The following is a 17,560-nucleotide window of genomic DNA, read 5'->3' on the forward strand; positions in this document are numbered from 1 at the left end:
GACAATGATGATGATTGATCATTGTCTCCGCCAGGCTGAACAATGAATATGTGTGTGGTCTTGACAGTCTCCTTCTAACGAAGTGTGATGAATGATGGCTTAGTTGAGTCGCAGGCACTCGGAACAGGATGACACCAGGCCATATCACACGCCAAATTCTACAGCTTATTACACACACAGAATACTGGACAGACATGACGTGACCAGAAGATAGGGGGGGGGGGGGGGGGGGGAGGAGACTGTCGGAAAACAGTACAACAAATGCATCTTCGGTCATTATGGGGTTTTTAAGCCGTGACATCATTTTGTAGGCAGAGGAGAACTCTGCCCCCAGAGTATTTTCTGTCCCTCGCTATTTCAACAGATCCGAGACAAAAATAAAGACTAAAGTATAATTATAACACTTTCCTTTCAACAACAAAGAGAAGAAAAATGTGTAAATAGTAAAAATAGTAAAAAGATTCACGGAAACTGGGGGCAGAAATTCTCCTCTGCCTACAAAATGATGTCATACTTAACAGCCCCATTATGCACAGGCGTCAGTCTATCTCAGTGTTTCTCAAACTTTCAAATTTCAAGGTCTCCCCTTAACTCTTGACAGTGTACATATGGAACCAAATGGACCTTAACAGGTTCATTTGGTTCTAGAGTTACAGACTTGTATTGGTCAATTTAGACCCTCCTAAAGGAACCCACATGGTCCCTGGAATCCACTTTGAGAACCACTGGCCTATCTGATAAAGTAGTTGATGGCCATGGCGTCAAGTGTATCAGATGAGAGTGAATCAACCAATGTTTTACTGGTCAAGCAGATAAATGTCAGTTTAGGCATTTAGCAGACGCTTTTAATCTAAAGTGACTTACAATAAGCAGATACAAACATCACAATAATAAACAAGATAATTTGTCAGTACATCAACAGCAATATAACAAATGCAAATGAATATCTATCTAGAAAAAACAATATAATCCGTAAGGAAAAAAGGTTTCTAAAAAACCTAAAAACAAATGCTAACTAGCTTCATGTATGGTCATTGATTTTTCTAGTAGTGCTAAGGGTTTAGGTGGAGTCTGAAAAGGTGAGTCTTCAGTCCACGGCGAAAGCTAGCGAGTGAGTCCGTTGTTCTAAGTGCGACAGGAAGTTTATTCCACAACTTGGGGGCCAGGAGGGCAAACTGTCTCGGACGAGTGGATATTTGCCTTGGGGTAAATGTCGGCATAACAATAAAAAAGCATGTGTGATGTTAAAATATTTAACACAACTTAAAGGTTTAGCCTTAACATAAATCAAATTTAAAAGTTGGTCTCTGCATGGTTTTTGGACTAACATCACACACGCACGCACGCACGTGCACACACACACACACACACACACACACACACACACACACACACACACACACACACACACACACACACACACACACACACACACACACACACACACACACACACACACAGAGACACAGACACAGACACACAGACACACACGCACACACACGCACACCATGTGTAAGAGGACCCCAGTGCTTGTAGAATGCCCACTAAAAGTTTGAACCCAGTCAGATAAGCTGTTTGTCCCATAATAGCCTCTGAGCTCCAGGTCTATTTGCCCTTTGGCAGCACCAGGGGAGTTCTCTCCACTGCTGGCACACTCTATTTATATAAAGGTTCAAAATTGTTCCACATGCCTGGTGAGTCCACCCACTCACATGACCCCAGACAAACAGATAGACAGGCCTGCTTATAACCTGATTGACTTCGCTTGGCCTACACATTTGTGGAACTGGTGGGGTGGGGTGAGCTGGGCTTGCCCACAGCAGCCTCACGCATTAGGACTGGGGTGACATTTTGATTGTATGTGAAACTCCACACCTCTGCTTTAAGCACCGATGACATTACTAAGGCCTCAGCGTTTTAGTCTTGATATCGCCACCACCTTTCTGTTTGTGTTCAGGGAGACGATGGAGTGTGTGTGTGTTTGTTTGTTTTTGTAAGTGTCCTACACCTTCATGGTGCCCACTGCTCAGCCAAGTGAGCCCACACAGACTTACAGGAGACTAAGTAATTTACTGTGTGTGACGGGGTAGAGCACCTTTATTAACCCACAGGGGAAATTCTGTTTCAGCTTCATCCAAGTGTCTTTCTCAGGGACACTTCAACACGTAGACATGGGCGGGTCGGGGTGTGAACCAGTGACCTATTGACTGCCAGAGGACCTCTCTTCACTGTACGACCGCCCCTGCCCCTGATAGATATGCTAGACCATAATATAAATAGGCAAGAGTACAGTCTGGGCAAAGTCTGTGTCATGTCACCGTGTGATTTGGTTCTTGAGGGATGATGTTGAATGTTCTACCGTGTTTTTACATACCACCCTCATTGTCCCCGTGTCACTTCCTGAATACTCAGTACCAATATGTTACATTTCACAGCACCCTGTAATGTGGCATTGTGGAGGGCATAAGCACCACAAAACCTTTTAAAGGAGTAGTTAACCCACAAACTTTCTTTTATTGATTACTCTATTCCTATGACAAAAAAAAAAAAAAAGTACCCTGACGGTTTCCCCATCCACTGCCATTCATTTGGGTCCCCAACTGGAATCAATGGGAGTAGATTTACTATAATCACATTTTTGTCTTAGGAATGCCACAAATACAAAAAAATATTATTGAACTCAAGTCTCCATGCAATAGAAAAAAAGTCATTTTGGGGGTGAACTACTCTGTTTTAGTTAATAGTCAGAGGGTTTCCAAAGAAAATATGTTTGTCTCTGCGGTGGTGGCTGCAAAGCCACAGAGACCTGATATGGGACCAGTGGTAAAACCTTTAATGTCAGCCTGATGAAAGAGTAATGAAATATTCCATCAGGCTCTATGTAGATGCTGCGGTAAAATCATTGATTTGAAAACCTGTCCATGGATTTGGGGTTCTGTACTTGATTTTCTACAGTAGTAGCTTAATATTGAGGCCAGATGGGGAGGCAGCTCAAGTGGTCTTCCAGGCCTATATGCTCTTGAGGAAATCCTGGAAGTTCAGGGAAAGTGTATTTCATTACTAATTTGTCTTCCTTTCAGGACTCCATGAACGCTTTGGCCCTTGATTTGGACTACCCTACCCTGCGGAAAAACAAAAACATAGATTCCTTCCTTAACCGATGTAAGTAAACTAGCCAAAGTGATCACATTAACACTTAACACAAACAACATACTCCCTGCCTCAAGATTCTTTTTTTTTTGTAGAAAAAGCTTAAAGCCTAGATGCATTGTTATCTAATGGCCTGGTAGATATCAGATACATCTAAATCTAACTTTTGTTATCTCTACTCAATGCAAATGAAATAAATAAACAGTGTCTTTTCAGAGTGAATATATTGCCAAAAGGTATGCGTATGCTGATAATCCTTCCTTTTTGTTTTCAGTCAGTTCTGGCTGTTGTGAAAGGCCCAAGCCAATAAATACCGTATTGTCATTTTAAAAGCATGCACAAGGTTTGAAGTCAACACTAAAGACGTAATTGCCAATGACGTTTTGAAATGGCTGGTACTGTAGATCTGTCAATTCCGCAAAATAGTAGGCATCTAAGAAGATAACTTTACCAGACCTTAGTCCTGACTTCAAATTCTAAAAATGTAAACGTTAGGGTAGTTTCGTTGCAGTGCACATTTGGCTCAAACAATTGTCGGTGTCTTCTATGACCTAGTTTTAAATAACTGATCCCCCTCCAAAATGGTACAAAGGATGACCTTTGCGTTGCCATGGTGACCTTCATGACCTCTGTTTTCTTTTTTATGTTCCTGCCACACAGATGAGAAGGCAGTGGGGCGACTACGAGAACTTCAGGTGAAACTGGAAGACTTTGACAAAGTGAAGTTGATTGGGAGAGGAGCGTATGGCGAAGTGCAACTGGTGAGATGATTTCCCCCTGGTTAAGAGGGTTGCACTGCCCCACTCCCATGTGGTAGCAGTGAGGCTTGCTACCAAATAACAGCGCTAGTAAACCTAATTTATATTAACGTTGTATGACCATATAGAGTGTTTTCTCAGTAAGCAGCATCTCCCTGTCTAATCAGAACATAAATTGGGTCACCACACCGGTTTTATCCAATCAGGAAAAGAACCCCATTTATCAGATTCAATTTGATATTGTTACGCTTAATTTGTCTGCTTATTTCTTTGTTGGATCACTTCCAATTTCACATGTTTATCCTGTATTCTGTATGAGTTCTCTCTCCTGATTGGATGAAATTGGTATCTTGACCTGAAAATGTATTTTCTGTTTACTCAAGAGCTGAAGAGACCCCTGTTTCTGAACAAACAACACGCAATGATTACAATCGATAGAGCATTCAACACCTTTTTTAACCAACAAATATCTCGTGCACCACCTTTTTAAGTATTAAAATATATCAAAACTACAAAAAGAGATTCGAGACTCTCTAGAGGGAGCAGAACTTTAAACATTATTATGGCATGGCTAAAATCGAATCATGTATGCAGTTACTTAGCGTTTAGTGTGTAATAGTAGCTTGGCTCTGGCCTCTGTTGTGTGCATAGAGACAAGTTTAGACAGGCCCGGTGCGTGGGAGAGGAGGAAAGGGGGTGGTTTTGTGTGTAAAGTGTTAGTGTTGTGTGTGTGTGTGGGGGGGGGGGGGATAAGGGGCTCTGTCTGTGTCCAAATCTTGTGTAAGCATGTCTCTCTTTGGGTGTGTGGCAGTGTGCCTATTATTACAGGATTTCTGTCTGTATCTCTGGTTCTCCTTCGGTTGATCGAAATACACTGGGATCATCATCATAGGCAGATAAATACTCCATTGTTATCCTTGTATCATGAGCTTGAATGTGGTGTCCCTATTTTGGGCATGCGATTATTATTATATTATTAACGTTTTTTCTTTCTTCAAAAATGTTGAAAAATGGCGTGCCTGGTGGCTCATGCAGCCAACAGACCATTATGCTGCTTGTGAGCACGAGGACCTGGGTGCGAGTCAGACCCTTGTCTTCTCTCTCTCGCTCTCCTCCCTTGCCCCGGTTTCCTGTCTCTGTACACGTGACCATTTGAATAAACCGCAAAATGCGGAACAGAAAGTATAAAATGGGCAGGGGGTCATCTACATGTCCGTACACAGATAAATATGTCCGTGGTAAAGACTTGGTCTTGCCTGTGCCAAATATTTTACACACAATTATTGAATGTTATTTTGACCATAAGACCCAATTACTGACTGTCAAGTCTCTTAAGTTTTCTCCAGAATATGTATGACACGTACTTACTACGACCTGTTATGGTCATTCAGCCCTATCTCTTTGTGTTTTAATAAAAATGTCCACAGCATGGCGATGACCCCTGCTTAAGGGGTTACTTGCAGCACTGTACCGTTATCAGTGTTTGCATGCAAAAAAACGTGTTTTGTTTTGCTCCCCTCTCTGTTGTAGGTGCGTCACAAGAGCTCCCAGCAGGTTTACGCCATGAAACAGCTCAGCAAGTTTGAGATGATCAAACGCTCCGACTCTGCGTTCTTCTGGGAGGAGAGGGATATCATGGCCTTCTCCAAAAGCCCCTGGGTTGTCCAGGTGTGACGCACGCACGGACGCACGGACGCACACACACACGCACACACGCACGCACGCACGCACGCACGCACGCACACACACACACACACACACACACACACACACACACACACACACACTCTCTTAAAGTACCAAAAGTAGGAAGTACTCATTCTGCAGAATTCACTACAAGGCAAGCTCACAATGTGACGCATTGTGAGCTTGCAGATTGGCTATTTTCAAATGGCCGAAATGTATAGGGCTGAGTTCGGTGAATGTATGTTTTGTAATAATAATCAAAATCTACAAAGTAACAAGTAACTCATGTTTTCAAAAAATAATAGTGGAGTAAAAGTACAATATTTGCCTCTGAGATGTAGTGGAGTAGAAGCAAAAGTACTGTAAATTGGAATAACTCCGGTAAAGTGAAAGTTCCTCAAAATTGTGCTTAAGTACTGCACTTGAGTAAACGTATTTAGTTACTTTACACCACTGCACGCACGCACGCACGCGCATGAACACGCACGCACGCACGCACGCACGCGCGCGCGCGCACAAACACACAAACACTGTGCATACTTGGCATGACATGCATGTTTCTTCTCCACCCTAGCTGTGCTGCGCTTTCCAAGACAAGAGAAACCTCTACATGGTGATGGAGTTCATGCCCGGCGGCGACCTGGTGACGCTCACCATGAACTACGACATGCCAGAGAAGTGGGCGCGCTTCTACACGGCTGAGGTGGTGCTGGCACTGGACGCCATCCACACCCTGGGCTTCATCCACCGCGACGTCAAGCCCGACAACATGCTGCTGGACGGACAGGGGCACCTCAAGCTGGCCGACTTCGGCACCTGCATGAAGATGGACTCGGTGGGTTGGGCTTTTGATCTCATTCTGGTTGAGTCAGTTAAATTTAGGCCTAAAATTATTGAATGCTTTAACTATTGAAAAATAGTAGATCTACAGCTGCGAGCTTGTAGATCTGCTATTTTAGAAAATCTAGAAAATGTGAATTTTGACCCGATTCTATAAGTGTCTTTTTGAATCCTTCTAAGGTTTTAAAAAAAAAAAACCTATGTTTCTATGTCAGCAATCTGGCGAGCCATCGTCAAAGAAAAGGTCCTTTTCACTTAACTGGAGCTCAGTTAGTCTGTTCTTGAGAGACTGCTATGTCAGTGGTTCTAAAACCTTTTCATGTGAAGGACCCCTGTAAAGAAATATTCATATCTCAAAATATTATAGTTCCAAGGACCACCCAGAAGCAAAATTTGATTTACAAACGTTCACCCTAAAAATACATATATTCAAAGATTTGCACATATTTTCATGACTTTTTCAAAAATAGCAGATCTACAAGCTCGCAGCGCTGTGAGCTTGTATATCTGCTATTTTTCAACAGTTAAAGCAGTCAATAATTCTAGGCCTAAATGGGTTAAGCCGTCGGCTCTCAAAGTGGGGTCCAAGGAGGACCCCCAGGGGTCCTTGAGGGAGTTCCAGGGGGTCCCCCAGCTAAGTGATAGTTAGGAACCAAATGGACCCTTATGGGTATGTAACTCAGACAGTGTACAAATGGAACCAAATAACGGGTCCATTTGGTTCCATTTGTACACTCTCAGAGTTAATTTAACATTGATTTTACAATATAAATTGGGGTCTCAGAGATGGAAATGCCATTTAAATGGGGGTCCGTAGCCTAATGCATGTCAAACTGGGGGTCCTCGAAATTTAAATGGTTGGCAATCACTGCCAGAGCTGTAAAAGTTCTTCTCTTATGGGGTCCCTGGCACATCTTTTCAAATGGGGGTCCGCAGGCTATTTATTAAGTGTCAATTTGGGTGTGCTTGACATGAGAACCACTGATTTAAGCAAACTACTGTACTAAATTGAATTGCTACAAAACATTGATCCATATTAATAAAAAAATAAGCACTTTTGTTTTACTTTCAATAAAAAAAAGCTGAATTAGTCAGATCAACAAGCAGACGACTTTGTGAACTTATAGATCGGCTCTTTTTGCATCAATTTAATAAATTATAAAAATCGCTCAGATTTTTTTCACGTTAATTCATTGATATATATTAAAAGAAAGTAGTTGCGGACCTAACATCAGTTCACTTTCACTTTCTTTCTTTTGAATGTTCACATTTTGCGTGCAAAATGCCAATTAATCAAACATGTCTGGCATGGTTCCTCTTGAAACACCTCCTGTTGAGCTCAGTTAATGTTTTTTGTGCTCCAGTGCACCACCTAGTGTTCAAATTATGAATTGAAGCATGTCAAGGCAGAGCTACTGTATTGCATCAGGTTGTTTTGAGAATACCAGTGCTTGTTGTACTGTACATAACAGCTGATGCAGAGTACAAAGCTCCCGTCTCCACTGTGGTTTCAGGAACTGGTTTATCCACCTTTCATTTTAGCAGAGAGTTGTCATAATGGCTACTTATAGATTATTTTGGTCTTAAAATCTACCAGTAAAGCTAGACAGGGATGTCATTTCTAAGTATTGTGAAAAAACATGTTAGAATGCCTGGTAAGACAGACCTCTCTACTTTGTATATAGTGATATTGCAATTTCTTTCCATTGAAATCTCTTAGCTTTTTTGTAGGGTCAGTCTCCAAAACTTATGACAACAGTTTCTCTGTTCTTGCATGTGTTGGTCTGACCATCCACTTGTCACTTTATAGACGGGCATGGTGCACTGTGACACAGCAGTGGGCACGCCAGACTACATCTCCCCTGAGGTGCTGAAGTCCCAAGGGGGCGATGGCTATTATGGCCGCGAATGCGACTGGTGGTCTGTGGGTGTCTTCATTTACGAAATGCTTGTTGGTGAGTAAGCTAATAACCAATGTCCGCCAGGAGATTCATGCATTTGCCCCTGTTTGTCTGTGTGTAATATGTCTCTGTCCACAGTTAATCTCACACATCTTGTGCCATCTGTCGCTCCTCTGAATCTCATGCGGAGTGACACACACACACACACACACACGCACACACACACACACACACACACACACACACACACACACACACACACACACACACACACACACACACACACCCCTGAGGTCTCCTTCCTGAGACTAAACTGTCATGGTCTGCCACCTTTCAGATATACAGTAGTTGTATACACATACATTGTCCTACATGCCATTACCTTTCAGGTCTATGTACAACTGACTTTCATTGTGTGTAGCCGTAATAATGTCAGTTGCATTACAGAGCTCAAATGGCAACCTTTTATTGACTGGTGACATCAAATCGCAACCTTTGGTAATCTCATGCTACGCTGCTGTTTCATGACTGAAGGTAGCAATGTGACTGCATACTTTGCTATCATTACATGCCTGTCTTATTAATAATAGAGCACAATTGAGGCAGATCCTTGCTCCACGGACAGACCACGCATTTCTTGTTATGCATGTTTTCACGAAACTGAAGACTGAAAAGTCATTATTCACTTGAATCACTAGCAATAGCGTTCCGATAATCGATAATCATATTCTGTTAATCAAGCCCTATGTTGTTGTGTTCCTCTGTGTCTTTTCTCTCTTCCATTGTGCAGGTGAAACACCGTTCTATGCTGAGTCCTTAGTGGGAACCTATGGGAAGATCATGGACCATAAGAACTCCCTTATTTTCCCTGATGACATACTGATGAGTCAGGATGCCAAAGACCTCATCTGTGCCTTTCTGTCAGACCGGTGCGTACAGAAAACTGTGTGTATATGTCAGACTCAAAGTTTCACAACTGCCACCATGCAACCTACATGCTTTCTCAAAGATATTCGCTTTCATCTAAACGTTAACTCAACATCTTAAGTTTTGCAGTTCCTACCATTATTCATCTTTGAGACTAAAAGCAATGGCTGTGTGTCAAAGTAATCGTTTCAGAGTGAAATACTCATGGATTAAAATGTGTGCGGTGGCCTAGTATAGACCCCTTGGGGGGACTCTAGTCAATGAAATATATCCTGTTGGAAGGTTTTAAGTGTTTACTGCTGTGGGATTGTTACATAATATGCATTATTTCCTGTGACACAAGCTAAGTAGGTGAGCTGCCTCTCTGACACTCCTTGGACTGCGGAGAATGATTTAAACGTAGGAAAATTGTACAGTATGTGGAATGTTGAGGAGCCGGTTATCAGTTAGGCTGTGAACAATTAAGCAAGCATATTTCTTTCCAAAAAAAGAAGAAGAAGAAAAAAAAAATGTTCTATAAATGTTTGTCTCACAAGGTCTTTATCCTATATTTATCCTGGGTCCCCCACAAGTCTATACTTGGTCCCCTCCTTTTTCCCCCCTAGCCTACACCAATGCTCTTCACCGAAAATAGCCTATAACATGTTGCGATGCGATACCTACCCTGAATGTTTGCCTATTATGACATGTCCAGAACAGAGATGCCGTAGAGTTCATGTGGGATCCTAAAAAAATAAATAAATCATTTTATAGTAGTTTTTTAGTTTCTCACATTACACTTCTTTGTTTGAAGCAATGATATAGCACTTTGGTATTGGTGCTAGTACACTGTCAATAGTAAAGTTGAGGGCAGGGACGTGAAGAGAATTATAGGGAGGAAGGGGCTGACATTTCTAAAAGGGCCTTTTGGTGTATACTTGATACCACACTGAACTAAGCATAATCAAGTGAATACCGGAGATGTGGCGTAACAAAATGGATTTCTACACAGAGAGGGCAATTCTTTGAACATAAGATGCTGCATTCAAGTTCAGGAGAGTTTGGACAAGACAATTAATTCTCTTGAATGCTGCCTTCAGGTATGGCATGGAAAGAGGGTGTTTGCCCACCATAGTAAAAACTGAGTTCATTCATGGTCTGGAGAGGACACTTTTTTACAGATGGATAAAAAGGCAGGGGCTCAAGCCCCCTTTGATGTCTATGTGTGCACGTGCCTGGTCGAGGGGTTATATTCAGGGTCAGTGGCCCTTCCCCAGGTGGAGACCACTTCCTGTTTACATTAGATGCTCCGCCCCTGTGGAGAGCTCAGTCAGACACAGGCCCTTTTTGCTTCTGCACAGAGCAGCCTTTCACTCTCCATCACTCAGTTTATTTACACTCTTGCTCACCATTCTCTCACCGCAGACACTCTCTCTCTCATATGCAAACGTGCGTGCACGACTCGCACACCTTGCCGACAGCACGCGCAATGACCCACACATGTTTATCCACAACATCTGTTGCTGATGCCCAGGGTTTGATTTGTTTCAAAGAAATATGGGGGTGGTTATTTTCTGAAACTCTTAAATCGGTACTGTTTGTATGACAAATAGCAGAAATCGCCAATCTACAGTATGAATTCACAATGCATTGTGATGTTTTGCTTTTTTAAATGTGATGATGTTGAAAATGTTAGACAAATCTTTCACATTTCCCAATTATTTGAATTAACCGGTTAAATTGTGAAATTATCAAACAAGACAAGACAGTCAGTCAGCTTTTTGTAAAAGGAAAAGGAGGATTTAATTCAGTCCTGAAGACCAGAAGCAGGAATGAAACATATCCCCACAGATGATAAAATGAATGACCAGGGGCGATATCAAAAGCAGAGTCGTTCTCCCTCCATTCCCCCCAGCAAATTGAACCAGCAAATTGAACCTTGCTGACGCCCACTCTAGCTCCTTCCCTCACCGACTCATCACTCATTCCAGCAGCCGCTGCATCTCTTCTCTTGGCCAGAACTCCATCCCAGCCTCCCATGTGTTTCTGATTGCTCCCAGTTTGCCATTTTCTACTTTTTAAATATATATATATATATATATATATATATATATATATTTTTTTTTTACAGCACACTTTGTGCCATTTTCCATTTCTCCATCCTCCCTGTTCTCTGTCACTCTCTCCGTTGCTCTCCCACCATAATTCCGGGCAAGCCTGGAAGTCTGGCGTTGGTCTTGGGTTCTGTTTTCTACGGGGGCTGAAAACCTCTCCTATGGCCTCCCCTCCCCATACTCTGCCTCCCTCCCCTGCCTTCCTCTTCCTCTTGGCTGGGTCTGGAATGTCCCACACGTGGCAGGCCCAAACTGCCGCACCCCTCCAGCTCTGGACCCAGTGGCAGAGCAGGAATAGTGAAGAGAGGGAGAGAGAGTGTGTGTGTAAGGGACGAGTGTGTGTAGCGAGAGAGTAAGAGGAGGAGGAGGTAGGGAGGGGTAAAGTGCAGCCCCAGCAGCAGTTCTAGCTGCACAGTGCGAGTCAGTCTGCGCTGTTGATGTTGTGTCCCCATACACTGGTCCCTGGCTGCCTCGTTCGTCTGCGTTCGCTTCTCTCTCACTCTCTGTCCACGGGTTCCTCCAGTTCTCGGTTCCCCTGCTACTCGCTGGCCAGAGGAGGAGGCCCCGAGGTGTGTCCCGTGTCCACCTGCGGTCATGTGGCTCTCCACGCTGGTCAGCAGCAGAGGGACTGCGGTCAGTGCCTAGTGGCCAGTTCGCAGACTGAGTTGTGTTGTGTTTTGTAGTGTGTGTGTGCGTGCCCGTGCGTGCGTGTGGGGGTAGAGTGGTGCTTTGTGCTAGCGAGTTTCTCTGACCACTCCGTCCTGCTGCTATGTACAGGGAGGTGCGCCTGGGTCGCAGCGGCGTGGATGAGATCAAACGCCACCCCTTCTTCAAGAACGACCAGTGGACGTTTGACAACATTCGAGAAAGTAAGTGTGTCCGTTTTATGTGTCTCTCATGCAGCGTTTCTCAAACTTTCAAATATCAAGTTCTCCCCTAAACTCTGACAGTGTCAAAAGAGTTACAGACTTGTAAGGGTCAATTTAGACCCCCAAAAAGGAACCTAGAGAATCCCTGAAATGCACTTTGAGAACCACTGCTCTAATGTGTATCCCGTATGCGCGTAAGTATACACATGTGCATCTCTGTATTCCTTTTTATGTTCCCCACTGAGTTATTGTAGCCAGCAGTGTTCCCTCTATCACAACTTCAGTAGCTGTTAATCTTTATTTTATTTTTGAACTCTCTGTATATTCAGAAATCAGTGTGTTTGTTTGTGTCAATCTTATGTTATTTATGTATAGTATTTATTTGAAGTTACAGTGGAGTTGGAAGTACATCCACAAAGTATTTCACATCTAAGCCCACTGTTGTCTGCATATATTTGATGCATTATATCATTCTGATCTTTTACATAGTCTCACACACCATGGCTTATTTATATCTCCTTGCACATGCAGTGTGCATATAGGCTGCATATGATCACCATATGTGTGCACTGAGCGCTGCTATCTCATGATATACGGTTAGATATTGTGCAGAGCAGCAGTGCACATGACGCAACAGCCATGCACGATAACACAGCATATAAAAAATGCTCATTTGACAGTTGTTTTTTTTCTTATTTCTTTTTCTTCTTAAATTAACACACTTTTTGGGCTGTTTTTTGACTGTTTCTCTGAGTTCAGGATTAAGCTCATGACACAGAAACCATATACAGTAAAAAAATGTTGTGTTAAATTCATTTTCCAACTCTGAAATAGTTGTATACCACAGGATTATACCAGGATACATCGGTTGTGAGGTTCAGTTTCAACTCCTCTGCCTTGTGCCCGTCAAGAGTGGCAGGTTGTATGTGGGTCAGTGTCAGCATCCTATGTAATTCTATGGGTAGAACATGGCATTACGGGGCCCCCATCACTGACGCCAGCCATTCTAAAAGTGCGTGATGATTCTTTAAATATGCCAGTTATTTAAGTGTGCCATAGTCCCGGTTTGTGGATGGTATCCATTCACCATCTGGTGTATTTAATTATAATTTATAGTTTACTCTGTACTTTCTTTTTTTAAAGATTTGTTTGGGCTTTTATGCCTTTATTGATAGGACTGACAGCAAATGGGGAGAGAGGTGGCGAGTGACATGCAGCAAAGGTCGTCGGGAACGGAACTCGAACCGCGGGCGCCACACTCACTCCTTTCTTTCTCTTTTACTTGGTACCTTATCATTGCATACAGTAAGCTGAATCATTGCTGAGACTACCTTCCATACACAGAGGAATATATCGAGGAATGAAGGGTGGACAGAGAGAGAAGGGGACATGTATGGAATTCAAACAGGACCTCTGTCTCTGTGCATAATCACATACAGGCTCCTTTTCTCTTTCTCTCTCTCTCTCTCTCTCTCTTTCTCTCTCCCCTCACCTGGCTCTGATTAAGACGACAGACATAACTTCTGATCAGTGCCTGGTGGTCTGGAACTCGAAACCACTACTGGGTCACAGCTGTGCTCCTCACAATTCGGTATTGTGTGTATGTGTATATCTATAGGCCTATCTACCGTATATCTACTGTATGCACGCACACACTCATGCACAACATGACACTGCTCCCATCTAATGACTCTGTACTTCCCCTGCGTGTCAATTTTAGAATGACATTTCTCCATCCTGATTGTCTGTGTGGTGGTGCTTCATGCTGCACAGCAATCTCAAGAGTCTCCCGACTGTCTCCTCCTTCACCCCACCCCAAAAGCTGAGCCCCATTCCCCTTTCCCCAAAAATAAAGCCCTTGGGATGTGGGAGAGCATATAGGAGCCTGTACTCTGGCCTGCATTGGAAGGAGAGAGGGAAGGGATGGATGGATGAATGGGGTGCCCCCCCCCCCACCCCCCATGGGCAGGCGGGGCAGGGTGTGCGGCCCGTGTGGGTCGGCCCTAATGAGAGGGACGCCCCGGATCGAGGGTTGCTCCCTCTCTCTCACTCTCACTGTGGCCACAGCTGCCTGTCATTAGCAACCCGCTATCAGAGAGCATGCTGGGAAGTCGTGCCACAAGGGCCTCCACTGAGCGGCCTGTCTCTCTCTGTCTCACCACATTTTGGCTTTTCCCTCTTTCTTCCTCGCTGTTTGTCTTTATTTGTTTCATTCCGGAGCATAATCTATCTCTCCGTCTCCCTCTCTCCCTCTCTGTGTGTCTTTCATCCACAATCTTGTGAATTGCATTTGGCACGGTGACGAGAAATGATTTGACGCGAGCGTGATCAACCTCGTTTCACCTTTTGACTCCGAATCGATCCCGTTGGATCTTGGATCCAAGATGGCTTCTCGTTTGTTTGCCAATACTGTGCTATTAATAGCTTATGGGCCAGCGCAAATCTTTTTTTCTCGGATTGGTGGTTTGACACATTGTTTGTCTGCCTGCTGTACGGGGCCTTTAAACTAGTGGCTGCTCTGCAGAGGAGGGAGAAGAAGGAACACACTCTCCTGGTGTGTGTGTTTAGGCTGTGCGTGTGAAAGGCGCTGTGTATGCGGGGCACAAAGCGGGTACTGTAGGTGGAAAGGAGTGGTGTCAGCCTTACGCCAACCTGCAGAGAACTCATTTCTGCCAGCGCTGCCCAAGTTGGCATAGCGTACATTCAGGAACACTGCAGAGGAATACATGTGTTTATTCAAGGTTCATGAAGTGTTTGTCAAAGAGGTGATAATTGTTAACATCTCTTAATTGGCAGTGATTTCTTTTTTCTTCCTTGGCGTGTGGTTGATGTAACGCATCCTCTTTCCTTTTTACCAACCTTTACTGTTCTCTCTCTCTCTCTCTCTCTCTCTCTCTCTCTCTCTCTCTCTCTCTCTCTCTCTCTCTCTCTCACTTTTTCTCACTCAGCTGTGGCCCCAGTAGTTCCAGAACTGAGCAGTGACATAGACACCAGTAACTTTGATGATATCGAGGAAGATAAAGGTGATGCTGAGAAGTTTCCTCCGCCCAGAGCCTTCGTTGGCAACCAGCTCCCCTTTGTGGGATTTACTTACTTCAAGGAGGATCAGTAAGTGTTTTGTTTCATTCTGTATCGCGTGCTGCTAGTACGGTATTTTGTTTTTTGTTTGTGCTGTACTCTGCTCTTGCCATGTTTGTCACAGCTTTCAAACCATAATTGCTAGTCTCCCATATTTTCTGTTCTTTATTTAGAACAAGTGTTACATTTGTTATCGTATCTTTTATAGACATTTTGTCTTCAGTAAAACCATGATTTGCGTGAACGCCGCCATTTGTAAGGACCTCTGTGCTCTCAGGAAGTGGGCTTAAGGTCATCGCCGTACCTAAAGCCTCAAAGAAGTAGAGCTAAAACGACATCACGCCCCATAACCTTAACACTGCCTTAAAGCAGCCAGACACTGTATGCCTGTCCCCACTCCACACTGCTGCCTTGTTCTTGCACCTCATGTAGCTTTAAAGCCTCTCTACCCGACTGGCGCCTCGTTCATGGCCTTCTTTGAGTAAAATGGGGAACAAACTCCGTACTAAAGGATTGTTGATGCTCTCTTATTGTGGTTTCCAAACTGTTCAGGTCGAGACCCGAAAGAGAGATTAGACGTTTGCGCGGGACCCAAACTAGTGAAAATGGCAGATCTACAAGCACACAAGGTGGCACGAAGCGACACGTTGTGAACTTGTAGATCGATATTTTCACTACTTCCTAATTATTATTATTTTTATTATTATTAACTCATTCTGTGCCTATCCCGAACATGTTCGGCTTTATTTCAATCCAATACAATTTTTTTTTTTATAAATTGACTTACCCTGAGCTGCTTGTAGAGTCGTGGGTGGTCCTGGCTCGTCCTACGCTAGCCAGCTAGCCATTTTACATGGTCCGACGATATATTCCATTAAAAATGGTTTAAAATAAATTTTTGAGCCCCCCAATGTTCACCAAATGTTAAGCACCGCTTCCGGAACGTAGTCCAGTGTGCCTATCCCGAACATGTTCGGCTTTTTTAATGAAATGAATTATTTTATCGGAGGCCTCAACGAAGCCCCGGTCTAGACGTCCATCCATGCCCGGGACTTAGACTCGGCCATCCACGGGCCGTATTCGCGCTAACGGCCGCATCGCGCCGCCCACTCCAATAATAAATCACATCTTTAGACAGGATTTTCTCCGGATTGTGTTCCCAGACCCAAAGAGAAAGTTTTTTGCGGCTGAAATAGCTTTAGATTGCGCTTCTAAATGGGTTAGCATTTTGGCTACGTGTCAGCTAGCTTCCTCCTCTCGTCCTCCATAGCATTGACTGGAGTGAAAACACAAGCCAGTTGGGGGAGGGTCAACGAAAGCTATAATGAAGGTCTATGAATACATTTCTGGCACTCTAGCGCCCCTTGTGGCCGGATGGTACTGTATGAGTTAATATTATTTCTTATATTTTTTAATTTGTTTGTTTTAAAATATATATATATATATTTTAAATTAAAAAATAGTAAAAGGATTTTTACTCGAGTCGTGGCCCATAAACATTGGTCCGTGACCCACAAATGGGTGCCGACCCACTGTTTGGGAAACGGTAGTATAGACTGTACCATACGATTTTAGTGGTGTCTCAGATGACCATTTCTCATTATTGTTCCAACATTTGTCATGCTTGTTTTGTGTCCTTCAGCGTGACAGGGTCATGGATGGCCATCTATCTATGAGTCGATCCATGTCATTGGGCTCCGGGGGGTTTTGGCAGCTCCTGAAAATGTTATGTTTGTGCTGTGTCACTGGTGCTACGGCAATAGTTGATGTGAGACTATTATAATATAACTGCTATCAACATATCAGGAAGGTCAACAAAAACATACTACCTGGGCACCTCATAAATGACCACCCAAACAAAATGATGGAGCACTCAACTGGTCTGCACGTTCATTTATTGCAAAGCAGGAAGGTCATCGTTTAAAAGTCTGGCCAAACGACAATTGACTCCACATTTTATCTCATGGTCTTCTCATGTATGCAAATAATCTTGCTTTTAATATGAAAAGCAAACAGACGTGGGCTGTCAAAGGGACTGCTGATGAAAATGTTCTATAAGCCTTCTCTGTACAGTACATAAAAGGGTAATATTTTATGTTTAACACAAATTAAATGAATTATAAATATACCCAATGAACACGGTATTGGGTACATATAAAATTCTTAAATTAAGACTTGGAAATCTCAGTTGGAACTGTGACCCGATTCTGGATAATCGGTTGAAGATGGATGGATGGTTGGTTGGATGGATGGATGGA

General features: G+C 43.4%; 1 protein-coding gene across 1 annotated transcript in view; it reads left to right on the plus strand.

The window, feature by feature from the left end:
- The window catches only part of LOC308301246 (rho-associated protein kinase 2-like), a 48,569-nt gene that overhangs the window by 7,341 nt on the left and 23,668 nt on the right, over positions 1-17,560 (plus strand). Inside the window, exons 2-9 of the mRNA XM_080745160.1 lie at positions 3,081-3,162; positions 3,811-3,911; positions 5,439-5,576; positions 6,169-6,429; positions 8,245-8,389; positions 9,126-9,264; positions 12,133-12,224; positions 15,173-15,332. Coding sequence (XP_080601286.1) covers positions 3,081-3,162; positions 3,811-3,911; positions 5,439-5,576; positions 6,169-6,429; positions 8,245-8,389; positions 9,126-9,264; positions 12,133-12,224; positions 15,173-15,332 — 1,118 coding nt within the window. The remainder of the gene's footprint in view (positions 1-3,080; positions 3,163-3,810; positions 3,912-5,438; positions 5,577-6,168; positions 6,430-8,244; positions 8,390-9,125; positions 9,265-12,132; positions 12,225-15,172; positions 15,333-17,560) is intronic.

The sequence above is a fragment of the Nannobrachium achirus genome, assembly GCF_963921795.1.
Source record: "Nannobrachium achirus genome assembly, chromosome: 16".
Lineage (NCBI taxonomy): Eukaryota > Metazoa > Chordata > Actinopteri > Myctophiformes > Myctophidae > Nannobrachium > Nannobrachium achirus.